Consider the following 23,688-nt stretch of genomic DNA (forward strand, 5'->3'; position numbering starts at 1 on the left):
GTCACTCAATAATGTTTTTGTTTGTTTTACCTCAACCCCAAATAATTTGTGATCATTGGACGAGACCACTTGAGAAGAAGGTTGTTCCAGTTCATAAAATATAATTGTCTCTCGCGATGAGAAAATCAGTCGTGGAAGGAATCACCAGCAACATGCCTGAAGCAGTTCTATCTATCTCTATGGTCTCTGCCTCTTGTGAAGCCACTTCTATCTATCTCTATGGTCTCGGCCTCTAGTGAAGCCACTTCTATCTATGGTCTCGGTCTCGTGACCAATTTTCTTAATGAGTAGACTGTGAATTCATCAGCTAAATTGAGACTGCCCTAAAATAACATGGCTGGCGCTGTGTGCCCTCCGTAAAAAATGTGCGCCGGGCCCGTCTGTCAGCAAAGGGCACGGACTGAGAGACTGCTAGAGAGAGGAACGTGCCTCAGAGAGACGGGGGGAGGGTGTGTGGGTATTCACTGTCTTGTTATGTGCCCAGTAATTGAATTTGGTCAGATGCTCATTTACGTAGTCTGTCCACGAGAGATGATTTGCCCAGCAATTAATGCAATTTGCATCATTGGTACAAGATGAATCTGGGTCTGGGAAACCATCCCTCCAAGTAGTTCACCCTAGGCCTGCTCATAGCCAAGCCATTGCCATATTTCTATCCGCTGGAAATATGACAAATTTGCCTAACAAAACTTGACCTGTTTAACCTTCAACCGGAGGGGATGCGATTATATTATAACATCCTTCAGCTAGCATTTATTGATTATATTATAACATCCTTCAGCTAGCATTTATTGATATTCTCCTTCACACACCAACCACTGTCCTCTCCTCATCCTGCACTGTTGTCCGGGACACCCGTGAAACACGTGCGTTTTTTTCCCCGGGCCAGGAACAAAGACCAGGCATCACGCCATGTTCCCATTAGCTCTTCTATCCCCAATGCTACTGAAAGGTTATTGTGTGCATGCGATCATAAAGTTTTAATGAGCCCTATAAGAAAATACATCAACAGATTTATATTTCTATTCTTTCTATTCTCTCTCAGTGTTAATTACAGAAAGAGGTTTTAATTGTTATGGATCTAATTATATTGATTGATTTATATCTGATAAAGATTTGGCATTTAGTTTAATTTCTGTGGCCCCTGGGGTTTAATCAGTTGTTTATGTTGTTGGAAATTATAGTATATATGCTACCGGCCGGTAAATGAGTCATTCCTTATCATTCTTCATGAAATGGTATTGTGCTCATTCTGTTGTTCTGTTCTGTAGTTCTTTTCTGTTCTTCTGTTCTGTTGTTCTGTTCTGTAGTTCTGTTCTGTAGTTCTGTTCTGTTGTTCTGTTCTGTAGTTCTGTTCTGTTATTCTGTTCTGTAGTTCTGTTCTGTTGTTCTGTTCTGTAGTTCTGTTCTGTAGTTCTGTTCTGTTGTTCTGTTCTGTAGTTCTGTTCTGTTGTTCTGTTCTGTTGTTCTGTTCTGTAGTTCTGTTCTGTAGTTCTGTTCTGTTGTTCTGTTCTGTAGTTCTGTTCTGTTATTCTGTTCTGTAGTTCTGTTCTGTAGTTCTGTTCTGTTGTTCTGTTCTGTTCTGTTGTTCTGTTCTGTAGTTCTGTTCTGTAGTTCTGTTCTGTTGTTCTGTTCTGTAGTTCTGTTCTGTTATTCTGTTCTGTAGTTCTGTTCTGTAGTTCGGTTATGTAGTTCTGTTCTGTTGTTCTGTTCTGTAGTTCTGTTCTGTTGTTCTGTTCTGTAGTTCTGTTCTGTTGTTCTGTTCTGTTGTTCGGTTATGTAGGTCTGTTCTGTTGTTCTGTTCTGTAGTTCTGTTGTTCTGTTCTGTAGTTCTGTTCTGTAGTTCTGTTCTGTAGTTATTTTCTGTTGTTTGGTTATGTAGTTCTGTTCTGTTGTTCTGTTCTGTAGTTCTGTTGTTCTGTTCTGTAGTTCTGTTCTGTAGTTCTGTTCTGTAGTTATTTTCTGTTGTTCTGTTCTGTAGTTCTGTTCTGTTGTTCTGTTCTATAGGCTACATTCCATCTGCGTCATATTGAACATTGGCCCAACAGGCCCCTGGGGTCCCATACAGTGCGTTTGAGAGGGAAATAGAGAGAGAGGGAGAGAAATAGAGAGAGAGAGAGAGAGAGAGAGAGAGAGAGAGAGAGAGAGGGTGAGGGAGATATTTCAGAAAATTGCACATATGCGTGCTTTTAAACCTTTCTGTTCAGGGAAGAAATATGAATGTTCTGAAAATTATAATGGTTTTGTAGACATTTCCACTCCTCCTAAATCTGCAATCAGGCAGGAGATTACCTTACCCATTCCCCGCATCTGAAAATATCGCTCCCACCGATAAGGACGGGTGGGGAATGTGTCTCTTTGAGCCTTGGCATTATGCTCCATAATTCTTATTCAAATGAATGCTACTACTGACTATATCATGCAGAATTCGATACCTCGACATCATTTACATACAGGGGCACAACTTTGGTTTTAGAATCCGGTCAGATAAACACTCCACACAGCCTACCCGACCGCTCGGAGGCATCCGCATGGTCCTAAAGCATTCCGGTGCCTCGTTTTGGATCACATTCCAATTATAAAACTGGGGGGGGGGGGACAAAAATGCAATTTCAGAATGTGGGTGGGACATGTCCCCCACGTCCCCAGTGAAAGTTGTGCCCCTGTTTACATATACCACATACCACCCTCGGTCTGCCCTTAGGTATAGGCCAACTAATTAAGCAATAGATAAATTGTGCAATTTTATCCAGAGCTCAACGATGGCAGCAGTCATCACCAGCATTGCTGAGGGATTGTTTTAAAGAAGCTGTTCAATTTCAATCATTTTAGATGTCACCTGAAATGTGTTTTACTTAAAGGGATAGTTCACTCAAGCTATCATTTAGTATTTTGTTCTTTAGTCCACTAGTTTTTTTAATCCTTTAAGATTTTTGAATAGTACTGGATCCATGTAGCAAAATTGATTTGCAATGAAGTAATCAGTTCAAGGTCAAATATAATATCAGGTACACATCTGAATTGATGACACTGAACAAGTGGGTCAGTCTAGGTCTCGTTCTTCCTTTAGTTCTTGTTTCACAGAATTGTTCTGTAACCCAGGGAGGACTGTCTTATTTTTAGCCAGGGACATTAGTCAAAAATCCTAAAATGACAGAGGGAAAGGGAGGGGACTCGGACAGGGATGAGGTCTCTGTTTGTCTATCGTCACAATGGTTGCTGCTTTGTAACTCAAAACTGATCCATGTAATTGATTCAAAAGAAAACATTCAGACTCAGTGAATCAGCTGCATGTGACACGTGTGTGTGTGTGTGTGTGTGTGTGTGTGTGTGTGTATCAGACCTGGGTTCAAATACTATTTTAGGGTATTTCAATTACTTTCAAAGACATTTGGAGGAAGTATTTAGATATGTTTTTAGTTGAATATTGGAATGTATTTGGAAATACACTTGGAAAGTATTTGGAAATACAATTGGAAAGTATTTGAAAATACTCAAATACATTGACTCAAAATGCCCATGCATTTAACTTGGGTATTTTAAAATAGTATTTGAAATAAGTATTTGAAAGTACATTCAAGTAGTAGGCTATTTATTAGAAATTATTAGAAAATATTTTCATATACTTCCAATAGAAGTAGTTGAATCTGGCCTCATTATCTGAAAATACTAAAATACACAGAAATAAAGTATTTAAAAAACAAATAATCAAACGTGTATATGAACCCAGGACTGGTGTGCATGTACAGTGGGGGAAAAAAGTATGTAGTCAGCCACCAATTGTGCAAGTTCTCCCACTTAAAAAGATGAGAGAGGCCTGTAATATTCATCATAGGTACACGTCAACTATGACAGACAAATTGAGGGAAAAAAATCCAGAAAATCACATTGTAGGATTTTTAATGAATTTATTTGCAAATTATGGTGGAAAATAAGTATTTGGTCACCTACAAACAAGCAAGATTTCTGGCTCTCACAGACCTGTAACTTCTTCTTTAAGAGGCTCCTCTGTCCTCCACTCGTTACCTGTATTAATGGCACCTGTTTGAACTTGTTATCAGTATAAAAGACACCTGTCCACAACCTCAAACAGTCACACTCCAAACTCCACTATGGCCAAGACCAAAGAGCTGTCAAAGGACACCAGAAACAAAATTGTAGACCTGCACCAGGCTGGGAAGACTGAATCTGCAATAGGTAAGCAGCTTGGTTTGAAGAAATCAACTGTGGGAGCAATTATTAGGAAATGGAAGACATACAAGACCACTGATAATCTCCCTCGATCTGGGGCTCCACGCAAGATCTCACCCCGTGGGGTCAAAATGATCACAAGAACGGTGAGCAAAAATCCCAGAACCACACGGGGGGACCTAGTGAATGACCTGCAGAGAGCTGGGACCAAAGTAACAAAGCCTACCATCAGTAACACACTACGCCGCCAGGGACTCAAATCCTGCAGTGCCAGACGTGTACCCCTGCTTAAGCCAGTACATGTCCAGGCCCGTCTGAAGTTTGCTAGAGTGCATTTGGATGATCCAGAAGAGGATTGGGAGAATGTCATATGGTCAGATGAAACCAAAATATAACTTTTTGGTAAAAACTCAACTCGTCGTGTTTGGAGGACAAAGAATGCTGAGTTGCATCCAAAGAACACCATACCTACTGTGAAGCATGGGGGTGGAAACATCATGCTTTGGGGCTGTTTGTCACGATCGTCTAATGAGGAGGACCAATGCGCAGCGTTGAAGGTAAACATGACTTTATTAAATTAAAGCCGAAACACGAAAACAACAAACAATGACGAAACGTGAAGTCCTCCGTTACAATGACTGACAAGGAACAAAAACCCACAACACCCACAGGAAACATACAGATTAAATATGGCTCCCAATCAGAGATAACGAGCCGACAGCTGACACTCGTTACCTCCGATTGGGAGTCATTGACCAAACATAGAAATAAACCCAACAGAAATACAAACATAGAAATACACCCAACGAATGAACACACCCTGGCTCAAATTACAGAGTCCCGGAGCCAGAGCGTGACAGTACCCCCCCCTAAAGGCGCGGACTGCGACCGCACCTCAATACGGGCTAAACAAGGGAGGGCTGGGTGGGCATACCTCCTCGGCGGTGGCTCTGGCTCTGGCCTTGATCCCCACCTCCTCTCCCACCCCCCAAAGTACCCCTGGTCCTGTCTAGCCCCGCTGGCCGGAGCCGGACTGACGACACGCGCCCCTGGCTTGGTGCGTGGAGGACGAACGGGCCTTACCAGGCTGACGACGCGCACCACTGCCTTGGCGCGGGGAGCAGGAATGGGCCGGACCGGGCTGACGAAGCGCACCCCTGACTTGGTGCGGAGAGCGGAACCCGGGCCGGACAGGGCTGACGACACGCACCACAGACTTGGTGCGGGAGCAGGAACGGGCCGGACAGGGCTGACGAAACGCACCACAGACTTGGTGCGGGGAGCAGGACTGGGCCGGACAGGGCTGACGAAGCGCACCACAGACCTGGTGCGGGGAGCAGGAACGGGCAGAGCCGGGCTGACGAGACGCACCACAGACTTGATGCGGGGAGCAGGGAAAGGCCGGGCTGAACTGGCGACGCGCACCACAGACCTGGTGCGGAGAGCAGGAACGGGCAGAGCCGGGCTGACGAGACGCACCACAGACTTGATGCGGGGAGCAGGAATGGGCCGGACTGGACTGACGACGCACACCACTGGCTTGGTGCGGGAAGCTTGGATGGACCGGACTGTACTGGGGACACACACCACTGGCCCTACACCGGGATCTGGAACGGGCCGGACCGGACTGGCAACACACGCCAGTACCTCTCGCCGTGCCTCTACTTCCTCCATCCCCTCTTTGACCAGTGGCCCCCGTAACCCGGCGGCCTTCTCCGGCAACCCACTGGACCGCTCTATCGCGGCCTCCTGCTGGTCCGCCGTCGTGAGCCCCCCTAAAAATTTTCGGGCGTCTCTCCTACCCGTGGCCCAGGTCTCCATGTCCCTCGCCAGCTTCTCGCCCTTCTGCCATAATGTCAAGCCCCTCTCTTCCTCACTCGGCTTGACCCAGTCCAGGAGGCGAAGGAGATCTGTGAGGGATCTCCCCGGCGATGGCTCCTGGACACGCTGCTTGGTCCCATCTTGGTGGGTTTTTCTGTCACGATCGTCTAATGAGGAGGACCAATGCGCAGCGTTGAAGGTGAACATGACTTTATTAAATTAAAGCCGAAACACGAAAACAACAAACAATGACGAAACGTGAAGTCCTCCGTTACAATGACTGACAAGGAACAAAAACCCACAACACCCACAGGAAACATACAGATTAAATATGGCTCCCAATCAGAGATAACGAGCCGACAGCTGACACTCGTTACCTCCGATTGGGAGTCATTGACCAAACATAGAAATAAACCCAACAGAAATACAAACATAGAAATACACCCAACGAATGAACACACCCTGGCTCAAATTACAGAGTCCCGGAGCCAGAGCGTGACACTGTTTTTCTGCAAAGGGACCAGGACGACTGATCCGTGTAAAGGAAAGAATGAATGGGGCCATGTATTGTGAGATTTTGAGTGAAAACCTCCTTCCATCAGCAAGGGCATTGAAGATGAAACGTGGCTGGGTATTTCAGCATGACAATGATCCCAAACACACCGCCCGGGCAACGAAGGAGTGGCTTCGTAAAAAGCATTTCAAGGTCCTGGAGTGGCCTAGCCAGTCTCCAGATCTCAACCCCATAGAAAATCTTTGAAGGGAGTTGAAAGTCCGTGTTGCCCAGTGACAGCCCCAAAACATCACTGCTCTAGAGGAGATCTGCATGGAGGAATGGGCCAAAATACCAGCAACAGTGTGTGAAAACCTTGTGAAGACTTACAAAAAACGTTTGACCTGTGTCATTGCCAACAAAGGGTATATAACAAAGTATTGAGAAACTTTTGTTATTGACCAAATACTTATTTTCCACCATAATTTGCAAATAAATTCATTAAAAATCCTACAATGTGATTTTCTTGAAAAAAAAATCTCATTTTGTCTGTCATAGTTGACGTGTACCTATGATGAAAATTACAGGCCTCTCTCATATTTTTAAGTGGGAGAACTTGCACAATTGGTGGCTGACTAAATACTTTTTTTCCCCACTGTATATCATGAGTAAGTATATCGTTTGTATCTATTATTTGCAAACTTTGCGATGAAATGAGCAGCAGCAGTACAGAACCATCGCTAAATCGGCACATTAGACAGCACATTCCTCACTTGCTTGATGCGCAATTAAAGGCCAGATGAGCAATTAAACTGGAATCACACTCTAAAATATAAATGCTCTTCTGATGTGATTTAAGCATTGACATGGACTCAGAACATCCAATTCCGTTGTTTTTCTATGAACAATTGTAATTTTGAGAGTAAAAAACTAAACTAAATCTAAAATCAGGAAAAATAAAACTGGGAAAACATAATTTGGGAAAATATAAAACATAATTTGGGGAAGAAATTACAGATTTTATAGGGCCCCCCTTTAGAGTCGTTTATTAACCATTACTTTACCAGGTATGCTGACAGAAAACAGTGCGAGGGACACTCGAAGTCAATCTTAAATTAATCATTGTTTATTGTCAGCGTGCTGGAGAGGTTCCAACAAACTTAATTCACCATAGTGAACGTCTGTCAGAAGCTCTAACGGGGCAGTCCCGTTTGTTCCTTTATATACTGACAAGTTATATTTGCATGATTTATCTTATTCATAATTAATGTTTGCTTCATTTATGTGACGACTAATACTGGGTCATGCATGTGACAGACCAATACCTCACGAGGCTTCTTCTCTCTAAGCTGAGACCTTGAAACTGAGATATGTTTCTCTAAACAAGGTTCTGGGCGTACTGCCAAATTGCAGATACTGATAGTGAGGATTCGTTCAATCAGTCACTTGCATGAACACAGAAATAGGTTTATGGAAAAGCACAAACATAGAACATAGAAATTGGTAAATAGAAAAGCACAAACATAAAAATGTCCATCACAACTTTCTCTTTAGGGACCCGAGGAAGAGTTGCAGGGGAGAAGAGAAGAGAAGAATGTGCCTATTTGAAAGCTAGAACAAAAACGAGAAGCTCGCAACATGTTTAATTTTTTTAAGTAGCTCTCATGCTAGAAAAGGTTGGAGACCCCTGCTCTAAAGCATCAGTCTGGTAGATACGTGTGTGCATCAATTCCTTTCATTGTGCAGTGAGACGATCTCCCTCTCATGCACATGGTAAATACACATGCATGCATGTATGAGAGGCAGGGAAAGAAAGACATAAGAGCCTTTGACATGATAGCTCCACCTTTCAGGAAGTTAAAGGACCCTCCCACTGGCCCTGACATTGTGTGAGTGTATGCTGGCCACTGCGGGAGGAGATAGGGGCCCCTAAGTGGAAGTGGGTGGGTGTGTGGTGTGTGCGTGTGTGCGTGTGCGTGTGTGTGTGTGCGTGTGCGTGCGTGCGTGCGTGCGTGCGTGTCTGCTTGCGTGTGTGTGGGAGGACAGCCTGACGAGCTGTTGCTAACCTGCATCCACCCCTATCCTCCATCCCCTTCTCTCCTCACCCACCAGCAGCCTAAAGGCATCAGCATGCTTCAGTTCCTTCAAAGTGGCAATAGTAGGCCTACTGTTTGTCCATTTTGAGATGCCATAGCCAGCATACACTTCCTCAAAATAGTCTGAATTAATCTCAGAAAACTAAAGAAATCTGTCATTAATTTTGTCGTTTTTGCCGAGGAGATGTTTGGTGCAGTATTTCTCAATGAAAAAAATGTACATGAAAAGGAGTTGTCTCTCGTTGAATAACAACAGACTTTATTGAAGAATCCCTACTGTTGACCAATCAACGATGTAGGGGCTTAGACTTCGGCTCCGAACTTTGGCTTGCCTCAAGAAACAATGTAACAAACAAAAACATCACAAAATGTGTTATAATATATGCACAAACTCTTCCGAACTGTTTAGGCTGGGAAGATGTGGACGCCTTTATTCAGCGATCGCCTTCCAGCTTCTAAAACGTTGGTTTTAGAAGTGGGGGGACATAATGTATTTATTTTTTATTTTTTGTCGGATAAACACTCCAAACAGCCTACCCGACCGCTCTGAGACGTCTGCATGGTCCTAAAGCACACCGTTGCCTCGTTTTGTATCACATTCAAATTGGGGACAAAAATGCACTTTTTCAGAATGTGGGGGGGATGCGCCCTTGATGACACATATGCCCTACACCCTCAGGGGAGGCCTCGGGGGTGCTGCAAAATTTAAACCCATTACTGACATCTCCTAGAGCCAAGGAATGCTCTCTATCTGGCATTGGAAGGTCGACCTCACCCCACTTTAAATAGACACATGCTGTATAAAGACAGTGTGTGCCTGTAAGTGTCTCAGGCTGAAATTAATGAAGAATTTACAGGAAAACTGAACTTGAGAAGATTTAACGAACTAAACATAAACTTAAATTGAATGGGTAGAGTTGTTCTAAAGCCTTCTTCAAGATCTGTGGTTATTCTTGATGTGGCACTATATGTTCATGTCAATACTCACTGCATTGCAAACCAATGAAGATTAAATGGTGTGATACCCTGCATTCTCTTTTCTTTGAGGCATGATGACTTTAGTTAGATGAATACAGATTCACAGCTGACAAGTCTGGGGATACTGTATCTCATTTTATTAGGCTATACATTATAACAGCCCACTGGGCAAAAATGTGTTGAATCAACAGTGTTTCCACGTAATTTCAACCAAAAAATGTAATGTGATGAGTTCAATGAAATATCAACCGAATGTAAATCAAAACTAGATGTTGAACTGATGTCTGTGCCCAGTGGGATATTTAAATGTGTTTCTGTAGAGGTAGGAGCATGTAGTGCCTATAGAAAAAATGCAATAGAGAATAGACATTAACAGTTAAATCACTTTTAATATTCTTTTTTTACAGAGGAAAATTGGACGCACTGTATAATTTTATGCACATGCAGCAGACTGCGTCGCACGTGGCGCTGTTCAATCAGCAGCACCACGTCGATCCGCTCTACGAGCTTATCAATACACCAGTGATTAGGCCCATATGACTGTCAGTCAAAGGTTGTAAAGAGGAGGAGTGACTGTTCTTGCAGCACTTAGGCCTTACGAAATCACAGACGAGATGACTGTCAAGTAGCCTCGGCTATAGGCCTACACCAGGGGTCTCCAACAGGTCGATCTCAGGCTACAAGTAGCTCGCAGCCCACCTATGAGTAGCTCGCCAACCAATTCTGAAAGTACATGCAATTTTCAGGTGTTCCACCGCATTCTGTCATAAACAAATCTCACAAGTATCAGACACTGCAAGCTCCCAGCTACTACCTAATCAAAGCAACATTGACATTATCCCACCCCTGGTTAGCCACTTGTGGGTTGACAGAAAGACTTTCCCCAAAACCTTCTCAGTTAAATGTTAACTGCAAATTAAAGTACCTGGCAGAAGTATATCATGAGTTAGTATATCATTTGTATCTATTATTTGTTTTTTGCTAACTTTGCCATGAAATGAGCAGTAGCAGTACAGAACCATCACTAGACCAGCACATTAGACAGCACATTCCTCACTTGCAAATGAGCAATTAAAGGGCCAGATGCGCAATTAAAGGGGAAATACACTCAAAAATCCAAATGTGTTAGTTTTCTTGTATTTTGATGTGATTTAAGCATTGACATGGACTCAGAACATCTAATTTCGTTGTTTCTCCATGAACAATTGTAATTTTGAAAGTGAACCAAAAATAATAATATCTAAAACCAGGAAAAATACAACTGAGAATACATAATTTAGGAAAATGTCAAACATAATTTGGGTTAGAAATCACAGATTTTATAGGGCTCTGCTTAGAGTTGTTAATAACCATTATTTTACCAGGTATATTGACAGAAAACATAGTGCACTACTTTCTCTTCAAGGACCCGAGGAAGAGATGCAGGGGAGAGGAGAAGAGAAGAATGTGCCTATTTGAAAGCTATAAAAAAATTAGTAACTAGCCAGGTTTCATTTTTTTAAATTAGCTCTCATGCTAGAAAAGGTTGGAGACTCTTGTCCTACATCAATGGTCCAGTGTAAACATGAACCAACCACTTTGGTCAATATTTACAATAACCACATTGTAAAAGTTCATTTTATATGTTTTACACTATTTCATCACCCATATACTTTTTTGTATTTTCTTTCTATGCTTTTTCATATTATGTGTTCATGTGTTTTGGAAAAGTGACACTAATTTCCTTATATTTTGAGACTTTTTACAATGGATCACCATGTTTTATATAGTGAGTTTATCATCTTTTGTGATCTCGCAATGGATGTTTTAGGGTATATACTGTAGGTCCACTAAAGCTGTGCGATGTGAAGAGGGGTGATTTGACTCAGCTATGAACTGTCAAAGCTTCTGTCCATGCTTGGGGTTTGTACTCCTGCTCTGTGGTCTTTCAGCAGGGGAATGTAGGTGTCACTGTGACAGGAGCGCATGGCGTTGTCCCACACTCCGGCCGCGACACTGACGGATCTGCGCTGCGTCTGGGGCAGCGTCTTCTCTGCACCTGCCTCGCTGGAACGCAGCGCCATCAGCTCGATCTCGTGTTTGGCCGCCATCTCCAACACCTGCTGCTTATTGTAGAAGATGACGAAGTTGTTGATGATAGGGTGTATGGGCAGAGCGATGGCAATCACCCCGCAGAGGAAGCTGACGGCCGCGTTGCACCGACCCAGCGTGGTCTTGGGGTAGATGTCTCCATAACCCACGGTGGTCATTGTGATGACGGCCCACCAAAGGGCCTGCGGGATGCTGGTGAACATAGTCTCCGGGTGGCTCTGCTCCAAGGTGTAGGCCAGCGCCGAAAACAGGAAGACGCCCACGCCCATGTACATGAGCAGCATCCCCAGCTCGCTGAAGCTGCTTTTCAGGGCCGAGGTGAGAGTCTGCAGCCCGGAGGAGTGGCGCGCCAGCTTGAAGATGCGCGCAATGCGCATGATGCGCAGCGCCTGCACCGCCTGCTGCACATTAGCCAGCTCCATCATAGTCGTGCCCAGACACGTCAAAGTCAGCACCACGTAAAAGGGCATGATGGCCATGAAGTCTATGATGTTCATGAAGGACAGGACGAACTTCACTTTATTCGGGGACGATATCAAGCGCAGGGCGTATTCAACGGTGAACCAGCCGATACACGCGGTCTCGATGGCCTCCAAGAACGGGTGTTCCATGTGATTGCCCTCAGCGTCCTCAACCTGCAGGTCAGGGATGGTGCCCGCGCACATCACCACGGAGGAGATGAGGATGAAGAGGAAAGAAACTATGGCGATGACGCGTGCGGGCAGCGACGACTCCGGTTTCTCCATAAGCTTCCACAGGCACATTTGGAAACGTTGCCAGCCCCTGGCAGAGGGGTCCCCTTCTCGGTCGACCAGAATAGTTTGAACCTTCTCGGCAATCTCTGCAAGCTCGTCCTCCGCCTCCTGTAGGTCGCCTTTACAACAATCGTCCAGGAAATATAGGTCGATTTTCCAGAACTCCATCTCCTTTACGAAACAAATTGGACAGATGCCCCGTTTAATATGTATCTCCCCGTAGTAATACAGCTCAATTATACACTTAAACGCGTCCGGGTCTCTGTCAAAATAAAATTCACCTTTCCCAGAGTCATAGTCGTCGCAAAGCGAGGATAAGTCCTCCAAACACCCCTTGGAGCTGTTCCACAGTTCCGCTAGTCGGGTCTCCGGATAATGGTTCAGCACATCCCCACACAACACCTGTTTTACTCCACCGATGTTCAGGACAATGTCGGTCTCCTCACTGGCCTCGGAGCCATTGCCATCAGCATATCGCGTCCTCGGTATTCCCCACATACTTGTCCGTGTAGCCTATATTGTTGATTTACTCCAAGAAGAACTGAATGAATAAAGTTGACCTGTATTATAAAACTAGTCTAGGCTAGGATACTTGCGTAGGAAACTTCGTGCGTAAAAGACTGCAGAACATCAAAGGAAAACGAAAAGTTTTCAGATCTTCTTAAATTCTTGACACAACCGTATAGGCGTATAGGCTAATCTTAATTCGAATCTGGGAAAAAAAATCTACATGTATCTTTTGTGTAGAGCTGTAGCAAACAATGCCGAATGAACAGTCTTCTCTTCTCCCACTAGTCCGTCACCAGAAAACAAGAGAGCGCCTCTGTGCCTGCTGTTAAAAGTTGGACTACTGTGCATCAGTGCGCACTCTTGCAGAATACGCATCACAACAAATATAAATCTGAGGCTGCTAATGAATAGTGGAGTAACAGGGGCAGAGAGCAACAGGGAGGTGTGGGGGAAGTGGGAGGAGAGCTGTAATAAATTATGTTTAGGAAACGGACATATATCATATGGAAATGGCAGAAAATATTGTCCCCATTACCAGTCCAACACCATTTGTCTATTTCATCATGGCGGTAGCCTACCACAAGGTTAAAACAACAAGCACATCTGTCACAGGTGTAGTGAAAAAGGAGATCTATAATGGTCATATTATGGAACGAAGTGTGCATAATTGCTTAGTGTCTCCATCTAGCGACAATGAGTTCACATTGCAAGTCACATAAAGTGGTTTGTTGAATTAATGTGTTGGGGAGTAACTAGTAATTAAACGACATTTTTCCATAGGGGAAACCAAAAAATGCAGCCCCCCCAAAAAAAAGTAGAATAGTCCCAGTAAGCAAAATGAAGTTGAAAAGACGTCTACAAGACGTATTTTCCAGATGTTTAAGTTAGGTTAAATGTAGGTTCTGAATGAAAGGTGAAAAGGTATTTTCCATATGTTTAAAATACATATTTTCCAGGATGTTGAAAAGGCATATTTTCCAGATGTAAAAAAATACCTATTTTCCGGATGTTGAAATCAGGTTAATTTTCGGTTCTGAACGAAACTTGAAAATACTTATTTTCCGGATGTTGAAAAAACATATTTTACAGAGTTGAAAATATATATTTTCCGGATGTTGAAATCAGGCTCATTTTTGGTTCTGAATGAAAGTTGAAAATATGTAATTTATAGATGTCTATGTTTGGGCCAAATCAAGGCTGGTCCAGACCGGACAAAATCTCAACCAAACATAGACATCTATGATTGGTTCAGATTTGGTCCGGACCGGACCAAAAATGTATGTCTGTGGACGTAGAAATCAAGGCCTGTCTGGACCCCACCAAATCTGAACCAAACATAGACATCTATAATTCGTTCAGATTTGGTCTGGACCAGACCAAAAACCAATGTCTGTGGATGTGGAAATCAAGGCCGGTCCGGAACTGCACCAAAAAAAGATGCCCAAAAGGTGGTCCGTGCTTACTGAGGTGTAGCCTACAGTGTTGCCTGAAATTAAATTTGATGAATGCCCATTAATGTGGTAAGCCTACCGTTTGTAAAACACCAAAAAACGACGTCTGGACAAGACCAAAAAAACACATCCAAAAGACGTTGGCTCATGCTTACTGGGGTGTAGCCTACCATGTCTGCCTCCAATGGAATGTTATGAATGCCCATCCATGTGGTAGGCCAACCTTTTGTAAAACAGGCCATTGCATTGGCTTTATATGTATACATTCTTAAATCCCATTCCTTACTAGTTTTGTGTGTATTGGGTATATGTTGTGAAATTGTTAGATATTACTTGTTAGATATTACTGCATTGTTGGAGCTAGAAGCGCACGCATTTTGCTACACCCGCTATAACATCTGCTAAACACATGTATGTGACAAATACAATTTGATTTGATTTGATTTACTAGTCCTGATTCCTGTGACGAATCAATTTGGCTATTTAAGCTCTGAATATCAGCTACCCAACTTTATCAGCAGTTATTGAGAGCCTGTTTGCAATGTGTTTACACAGCGGGAAATGCAGAAGTATTTTCTTTTTGACTATGATCAGCTTGTCAATAATTGACAGATACAAACTTGAAACCACTGATCATGACAATGGGGTGAAACTCCTGGACAACAGTTGTGATTGTTCATTCCATATTGTCCATTTTACTTTGACCTGTCCTGTTTTTAGGATATGTTGTTTGTTAACATGACAGCTGCATTTTTTATTTAATTGAGCACCATTTAGGTTAGCTATATAATTGGTGAAACCTGCATAATGTAAAAAGTGTCCTTCTCATTACATTGTCATACATTTTATCTCCAGCCTGTAGGCTACAGAAAGGCCACATACTCTTTCTACCATATCCTATATCTGCTACATGATTTATTTAAGCAATAAGGCCAGAGGGGGTGTGGTATATGGCCAATATACCACGGCTAAGGGCTGTTCTTATATACGACGCAAAGCGGAGTGCCTGGATACAGACCTTAGCTGTGGTATATTGGCCATATACCACATACCCCCAAGGTGCCTTATTGCTATTATAAACTGGTTACCAACGTAATTAGAGCAGTACAAATAAATGTTTTGTCATACTGGTGGTATACGGTCTGATATATCACGGCTGTCAGCCAATCAGTATTCAGGGCTGAACCACCCAGTTTATAAATTATACTTTTTTGATGGAACATTGGTGGAGCACTGCAGAGATCCATCTCTCCAACAGCACCCTGGAGAGGCGCTGGGAATGGGCAAGCAAAACATATTTTAATGCCCTTTGCCTTTGACAAAGTGGGCACTGCTTATCAAAGGGCGGCATCAGCGCTCACCTAAAAAGCCCATATGCCACTGGTTGACAGAAATTGTCATTGTTTTAGTGCAGAATAATGATAGATTTTATGTGTTGTTGTTGAAGGTGCGTCTTTGCCAGTTTAGCTCAGAAAATGCCGCCCTCGTCAATCTAATGAGCGGGCCGGCCGTGACTGACAGCATATTGGCTCTTCGCTATAGAATGTAGCCAAACTGCGTGCTGTAGCTCTCCACACATCTTCCTGTGATTCTTTTACACGCCATCCTGTACTGGTTGGGGAAACTACACGGCGAGTTCTGATTGGACGTGGCGCGGCACAGCCGGCAGGGAGCCAATGGGCTTGGGCCACGGTAAAATTTTTGTCGCCCTCTCTTTTTGTAGCACTGTTCCTCTTCTGCAACAGAGCTGCTCAGGACAAGACATTGGAGAGGTGTACAGAGATCCGCTGGAATCATGAGAGGGCTTTTACTTGGTAAGAGAGTTTAAACAGCTTGTTCAGATTTACTAGTATTATATTTGTTTAAAGTTAATGCCATTCTAAAAAGAACAAAGCTATTTCGCTAACGTTAGGTCATGGTGGCCATAAGATGTGTCCAAAATTGCTAGTTAGGAAACGTTCATGCTAATGAATCAGATTGTATTTTGATTCACTGTAGCAATATTAATAATTCGTGGCCGAGGCTAGTTAAGTAGTGAGAACGACAAGATGGCTAAAAGACGACAAGCTAAATTCAAACCTGATGACTGATGAAATAGGTCCTGGATTGTAACTAGTTAACTAGCTAAATTGTCATCTGGAGTTTGGCTTGATGTGCCAACTTTTTATATTTTTTTCTGCTGATATGCATAATTTCAAGCTTCCAACACGGTCCTGGACAGTGTTTGTTTGCTTATGCAATATGACAATGTACACACACACCCCCATCACACTCACCTCCTCCTTTCCTCCTCGTCTTTCCAACCAGGTGTGTTGGGTTGTTCCCTGTTCTTGATGGCCCAGGGCTTCTACTCTGCTAACGATGATGTCGTTGAACTGAACCCCTCCAATTTCAACCGGGAGGTTCTTCAGAGCAACAGCTTGTGGCTCATCGAGTTTTATGCTCCTTGGTGAGTGGTTGAATCTGCTGGGGGCCCAATGAGAGACTGAGAACTTACTCACAATGGTGAAATTGCCACCAAGTAGCTAGTGTTGTATAAAATCTCCTTATCCCAATATTTGCTTAGACTCCACTCTGCTAATGCAGATCGATATAAGGCTGTGGGTAGTCTGGTGCTTGGAACAGGAAGACTAACTGTTTGTCTCCACAGGTGTGGACACTGCCAGAGCCTGACTGCTGACTGGAAGAAAACAGCCACAGCCTTGAAGGTAAACTATAGATCTGTTATAACAGTGTTATGTCACTTATATTACTATATTACACCAATATTAATTCAACTTGAGCTGTTTTATTAAAGCATAATGTCACTAGCAACATAAAGTGCACATTACTGCAGTGCACTCCACATGCAGCCATCACATCTGTGCAGGACAATTGGATCACTCTAAGCAGTTGATCACTATAACTGCATTCACAATAAGCAGCTGCATCTTTTATTGGTACTGCTTGTCATAGTGTCATGGCCTGGGTTTATATCTTTCTAGCTTTCAGTACAAAACAAATAAGAGATCACCAGCACTCTATGAGCTATACTAATGATGGATGCAATGACTATTTCTGGCAATAGTAATGATGATGGTGGTGACATTGACTGCAACCTCTTGCTGTTCTCTCCCCCCTCAGGGCATCGTTAAGGTCGGTGCGGTGGATGCCGACCAGCACAAGTCCCTGGGCGGTCAGTACGGTGTCAGAGGCTTCCCCACCATCAAGATCTTTGGAGCCAATAAGAACAAGCCCGACGATTACCAAGGTATGTCTAGTAGCTGGGCCTTTCCCTGACTTTAAAGTTAGACTCTTGCAATATGAAATCATAAAGAAAATAGCCTCATCCTCAGGCTCAATTCCTACCACATATACAGTTGAAGTCGGAAGTTTACATACACTTAGGTTGGAGTCATTCAATCTCGTTTTTCAACCACTCCACAAATTTCTTTTTAACAAACTATAGTTTTGGCAAGTCGGTTAGGATATCTACTTCGTGCATGACACAAATCATTTTTCCAACAGATTATTTCACTTATAATTCACTGTATCACAATTCCAGTGGGTCAGAAGTTTACATACACTAAGTTGACTCTGCCTTTAAACAGCTTGGAAAATTCCAGAAAATGATGTCATGGTTTTAGAAGCTTCTGATAGGCTAATTGACATAATTTGAGTCAATTGGAGGTGTACCTGTGGATGTATTTCAAGGCCTACCTTCAAACCCAGTGCCACTTTGCTTGACATCATGGGAAAATCAAAAGAAATCAGCCAAGACCTCAGAAAAATAATTGTAGACCTCCACAAGTCTGGTTCATCCATGGGAGCAATATCCAAACGGCTGAAGGTACAAAGTTCATCTGTACAAACAATAGTACGCAAGTATAAACACCATGAGACCACGCAGCCGTCATACCGCTCAGGAAGGAGACACGTTCTGTCTCCTAGAGATGAACGTACTTTTGTGCGTAAAGTGCAAATCAATCCCAGAACAACAGCAAAGGACCTTGTGAAGATGCTGGAGGAAACAGGTACAAAAGTATCTATATCCACAGTAAAACAAGTCCTTTATCGACATAACCTGAAAGGCAGCTCATCAAGGAAGAAGCCACTGCTCCAAAACCGCCATAAAAAAGCCAGACTACGGTTTGCAACTGCACATGGGGACAAAGATCGTACTTTTTGGAGAAATGTCCTCTGGTCTGATGAAACAAAAATATAACTTTTTGACCATAATGACCATCGTTATGTTTGGAGGAAAAGGGGGGCGGTTTGCAAGCCGAAGAACACCATCCCAACCATGAAGCACGGGGGTGGCAGCATCATGCTGTGGGAGTACTTTGCTGCAGGTGGGACTGATGCACTTCACAAAATAGATGGCATCATGAGGAAGGAAAATTATTTGGATATATTGAAGCAGCATCTCAAGACATCAGTCAGGAAGTTAAAGCTTGGTCGCAAATGGGTCTTCCAAATGGACAATGACCCCAAGCATACTTCCAAAGTTGTGGCAAAATGGCTTAAGGACAACAAAGTCAAGGTATTGGTGTGGCCATCACAAAGCCCTGACCTCAATCCTATAGAACATTTGTGGGCAGAACTGAAAAAGCTTGTGCGAGCAAGGAGGCCTACAAACTTGACTCAGTTACACCAGCTCTGTCAGGAGGAATGGGCCAAAATTCCCCCAACTTATTGTGGCTACCCAAAATGTTTGACCCAAGTCAAACAATTTAAAGGCAATGCTACCAAATACTAATTGAGTGTATGTGAACTTCTGACCCACTGGGAATGTGATGAAATAAATAAAAGCTGAAATAAATCATTCTCTCAATACATCAATGTGTTGGGATTGCTGGGCTTTAATGGTGTTTAATAATCTCCCTCCCTCAGGTGCGCGTAGTAGCCAGGCCATAGTGGACGGGGCCCTGAATGCTCTCCGTACTCTGGTGAAGGACAGGATGAGTGGCAGGTCGGGTGGCTCTGACTACAGCAAACAGGTAACTACTAATGACGCCTCGGCTGGGTCATGTTCAGTATGGACAAAACGTTTAAAGTGATATATGGAGGTACTACCAGTACTACCTGATCAACAAGAACACTGGTTGTTATTTTCCGTCACAAAACGTTTTGCTACGTTGTACCCTGTTGAACATGAGTCTGGTGTCCTACAACATACATTTTGCCAGATTTAGTAACGTGTTGAAAGAATTGAAAAATATTACAGGGTTTTCAGAATCGTGTCAAGTCTCTTTTTGTTTAAACATTTTGAGCAGAGTGTATACAGTACGTCTTAAGTAAACGTATCTTGGTGGTTGTCTTTCTCCAGAGTGGAGGTGGTGGTGGGGACAGTAAGAAGAATGTCGTGGAGCTGACCGACGACAACTTTGACCGGCTGGTTCTGGACAGTGGTGAAGTGTGGCTGGTGGAGTTCTTTGCCCCCTGGTGTGGCCACTGCAAGAGCCTGGAGCCTGAGTGGGCGGCTGCAGCCTCGGCCGTCAAGGAGCAGACCAAGGACAAGGTCCACCTGGGAGCTGTGGACGCTACTGTTCACCAGGGTCTGGCCAGCCGCTACGGGGTGAGCAGGAAACACCCACCAGTCAGATACTATCAGTGTAGCATCGCCACAGATGTCTGTCTGCCTGCACACAACATCAGAACGTTCAGATAGAAATATATCATGTAGAACAAACAGTCCTCTCTGATATATAGAAATAAAGGAATCGCGTCTGCTCTATTCAGGACATTTCTATCGGCAACGTCCCACAACGTGTGCCTACCGAGCATGGCCCAGGACTGAGGTTTGTCCCGTTTCTCTTTCCGTATCTGCAGGTCCGTGGATTCCCCACTATTAAGATCTTCAAGAAGGGGGAGGAGCCTGAGGACTACCAGGGGGGGAGGACCCGAGGTGACATCATCGCCCGCGCTCTGGACCTGTTCTCCGACAACGCCGCTCCTCCGGAACTGCTCGAGGTGTGTGTGTGTCAGTGTCTGGGTGTGTGTGTTTGAGAGCATAAAAACAATATGATTGTAACCCACAAGGTTCCAAGATATTGTTTTAATGCTCTCCCTCAAAGTTAATCATAATAACAAATATATTTGAACTAGAAGATAATATTCCTTTGAAGTTTAGTGTTTCTCTTCAGACAGACTGTTAGATTCTGAATGGTGTGTGTGACTCTCTCAGATCCTTAACCCAGATGTCCTGAAGAAGACCTGTGATGACAACCAGCTCTGTGTCATCGCTGTGCTGCCACACATCCTGGACACAGGTTAGATGGAACTACTCTATGCCAGTTTGGACCTTTACTATGGCAGTTTGGATCAGTTCTGACCAGTTTACTACACCAGTTTGGACCCGTTCTGACCAGTTTACTATGGCACTTTGGACCAGTTCCGACCAGTTTACTATGCTAGTTCTGACCAGTTTACTCTGCTAACTAATTTATGCTTATATTCTCAGGCTATTTGATATGGTATTTAGTCGTTGTACCTCATGACGGCGCATTGATCGGCCATTTTGGATCTGTACAAGACTGACCAGTCCCTTTCCTTCCTCTTGCCTTGTTCCAGGTGCAGCAGGCAGGAACAGCTACCTGGAGGTGATGATGAAGATGGCAGAGAAGTACAAGAAGAAGACGTGGGGGTCAGTATATAGAAAGAGGCTGTGTTTGAGCGCATCACCGACTGAGCACACTGACTGATTTTACAAATGATTGTATCCTAAAGAAGTACTCAAAGGATTTGTAGATTAGTCAGTGCTGTCGATTTTTCAAACTGTCTGACTGAATGATTTTGATCTCGGACTGCGGCTAGATCAACTCAACCCAATAGAACTTATTAGTTTAATTTGATTAGCACTAAGTAATCTCTCTTTCTCTCTCTCTATCTCTCTTTATCTCTATCTATCTAGCTGGCTGTGGACTGAGGCTGGTGCTCAGATGGAGCTGGAGGCGTCGCTGGGCATCGGAGGGTTCGGCTACCCTGCCATGGCAGCCATCAACGCCCGCAAGATGAAGTTCGCCCTGCTCAAGGGTTCATTCAGCGAGACCGGCATTCACGAGTTCCTCAGGTAGGGGGCGCTGTCTACTCATTTAGTGCTTTACACAGTATAGAGTAGACCATGGATGCGTCCCAATTGCACCCTATTCACTATGGGCTCTGGTCAAAAGTAGTGCATTATAAAGTGAATAGGGTGCCATTTGGGACGCTATCCATACCCAACTCTCTTCCTGGAGAGATACTGGATCTGAAGGCTTTTGCTCCTAGCTGATTTAAGGTCCTTGTGAACAGCCAATCAGTATACAGTATGTCCACAGTAGCATTCTGAGGTGTATCTTCTTTCTCTCTCTCCCTCTCTCGCCCAGGGATCTGTCTGTAGGCCGCGGCTCCACTGCTACCGTTGGGGGCGGGGCTTTGCCTAAGATCAACTCAGTTGAGGCCTGGGACGGCAAAGATGGAGAGGTAAGTGGGAGTGGTCACAGGGTGGATGGGATGCGGACATCCTCCTACCATAATACAGTTTTGGCTGAACGAGGTGACTTGAGCTTCTTTTGAAATGGTGAAGAATGGCTTTAGACAAGTCTTGCCTGGGGCCTGTTCAGGAGTATGTAACGTTACAAAACATCACCAAACGTCCAGATATAAATGTATAGTGTAGAACAGATATGATATGTCAGGGAGAATAGTTTTGACTCACTGAATACATCACAGGGCAGTATTGACTAGAAACCAAACGGACTGAAACGGCATTATCTGATATTGTCCAATAAGAAATTATTGTATTAATTGAAAAAACGTTTTTCTGTTGCAAAATGTTTTGCTATAGTTTGCAACGGTGTGCGCTAATGACCACGACCCATGTTTTGTATTGTCTGGCCAGTCCTTACCTCTCTCTCCTCTTTCATCCCCAGCTTCCCGTGGAGGATGACTACGACCTGAGTGACGTGGATCTGGATGACGACACTGGGAGGGAAGAGTTGTGAGCCCAGCTTTCCGGGAGGGCCGATCCAGACGGATCCGGTTGGACGGCATCTTGTCTGTCTGGTCTAACTTGGCGCTACCCTTCTCTCCTCTCCCATGGAACAAGGTGTAGATTGGGTCGCCCTGTTACTGAAGTACCCCAGAAGAAATTAAGAGCATGGCCCTGTTTGAATAATTCAGAAAAGTATCCTTCCTCCTTTGTTACCTTGATAGAGCACATATCTATAGGTGATTGGAGAGGTGAAAGCAAGGTTACCAGCCAATTTTAGCAATCAAACCAATTCAGATCTGTGATTATTTAAAGGAAGGGAGGAAGGTAGGTAGAAGTGAAGGAAAGAGATACATTTCGGAAGTATTTGAACAGGGCCAGAGAGACATGCAGCTTCTCACATCATCTCCGTCTGTCTGTCAAGTGAAGTGGGGAGGCATGGTCTGCAGTAGACTTCGCCCATAGAGAATGATAGAGATATCATCTTTATATATGTCCCATTATGGCGTCTGAGCGCACAGGCAGCGCCATTGAGGCAATCTCCATATTGAAGAAGTCCATTTTCTTCTACTTCTATGAGTTGGTAAACAAGCTGAAAAGGTGAACTGCTACGTAATGTTTTGTTTGATCCGGTATAAAGCCAAAGTTGGCGATTTACTGCCACATGCAGATATGGAATGTTTGCTCAAGAGTGTAATTCATTGGCTGATCCCTCCTGATGACCCGGATGGAATCATGTGATCCTTCCTTAACCCATAGGAAGTCCCACCCAGTTGACTACTTTAAAATGGTGGAAGCCCTCAATGGCGCTGTCCATGTTAAAACAGGTTCTATCCATCCTAGAATTCTCTATCTAACTCTATGACTTCGCCTTACAGACCTGCATAACATTATATTTTCTGATTTAGTTGTCGTTTTTTTATTTTTTATTCTGTGGGTGAGAACATGTGATTTTACATTGTGTCTGTGCAGGACAAAGGGGAATAATATGGGACTTCTTGTGTAGATTATTCTTACACAACTTTTTATTTTGATTGAGTGAAAACAAAATGACATTTTTGTTAAAAAAATAAAGAGAATAAAAACAACAGTTACTGTTTCATTATTATGTCATTATGTGGTCCTCTGTAGCTCAGCTGGTAGAGCACGGCGCTTGTAACGCCAAGGTAGTGGGTTCGATCGCCGGGACCACCCATACACAAAAATTTATGCACGCATGACTGTAAGTCGCTTTGGATAAAAGCGTCTGCTAAATGGCATATTATTATTATTATTCATTATTATTCATGTAACTGTGTTGAGAAATGACAAGCAGATAGAGCTCATGCACGGCTATGACCTCTAACTAGAA

General features: G+C 43.7%; 2 protein-coding genes across 2 annotated transcripts; one reads left to right on the forward strand and one right to left on the reverse strand.

Moving 5' to 3' along the window:
• Positions 1–10,553: 10,553 nt before the first annotated feature.
• Positions 10,554–13,674, reverse strand: LOC121552443 (potassium voltage-gated channel subfamily F member 1-like). The gene has a single exon (XM_041865380.1). The coding sequence runs from the start codon at positions 12,921–12,923 to the stop codon at positions 11,448–11,450; it is 1,476 nt and encodes a 491-aa protein (XP_041721314.1). The 5' UTR covers positions 12,924–13,674; the 3' UTR covers positions 10,554–11,447.
• A 2,420-nt stretch (positions 13,675–16,094) lies between these two features.
• Positions 16,095–23,427, forward strand: LOC121552265 (protein disulfide-isomerase A6). The gene is made up of 12 exons (XM_041865042.1): positions 16,095–16,200; positions 16,694–16,835; positions 17,037–17,094; positions 17,510–17,636; positions 19,259–19,365; positions 19,695–19,943; positions 20,198–20,338; positions 20,553–20,637; positions 20,939–21,011; positions 21,279–21,437; positions 21,733–21,829; positions 22,279–23,427. Exons 1-12 carry the CDS (start codon positions 16,182–16,184, stop codon positions 22,348–22,350), a joined length of 1,329 nt encoding a protein of 442 aa, XP_041720976.1. The 5' UTR covers positions 16,095–16,181; the 3' UTR covers positions 22,351–23,427.
• The last annotated feature ends 261 nt before the right edge of the window (positions 23,428–23,688 follow it).

The sequence above is a fragment of the Coregonus clupeaformis genome, chromosome 36, assembly GCF_020615455.1.
Source record: "Coregonus clupeaformis isolate EN_2021a chromosome 36, ASM2061545v1, whole genome shotgun sequence".
Lineage (NCBI taxonomy): Eukaryota > Metazoa > Chordata > Actinopteri > Salmoniformes > Salmonidae > Coregonus > Coregonus clupeaformis.

What these genes read in the sequence shown, in the direction of transcription:
- LOC121552443 (XM_041865380.1), bottom strand. Translation starts at nt 12,923, where the DNA reads ATGTGGGGAATACCGAGGACGCGATATGCTGATGGCAATGGCTCCGAG.
- LOC121552265 (XM_041865042.1), top strand. An exon ending in GCCACACATCCTGGACACAG is followed by an intron (nt 20,638 to 20,938) that starts GTTAGATGGAAC and finishes GCCTTGTTCCAG; the next exon opens with GTGCAGCAGGCAGGAACAGC. An exon ending in GGCATTCACGAGTTCCTCAG is followed by an intron (nt 21,438 to 21,732) that starts GTAGGGGGCGCT and finishes TCTCTCGCCCAG; the next exon opens with GGATCTGTCTGTAGGCCGCG.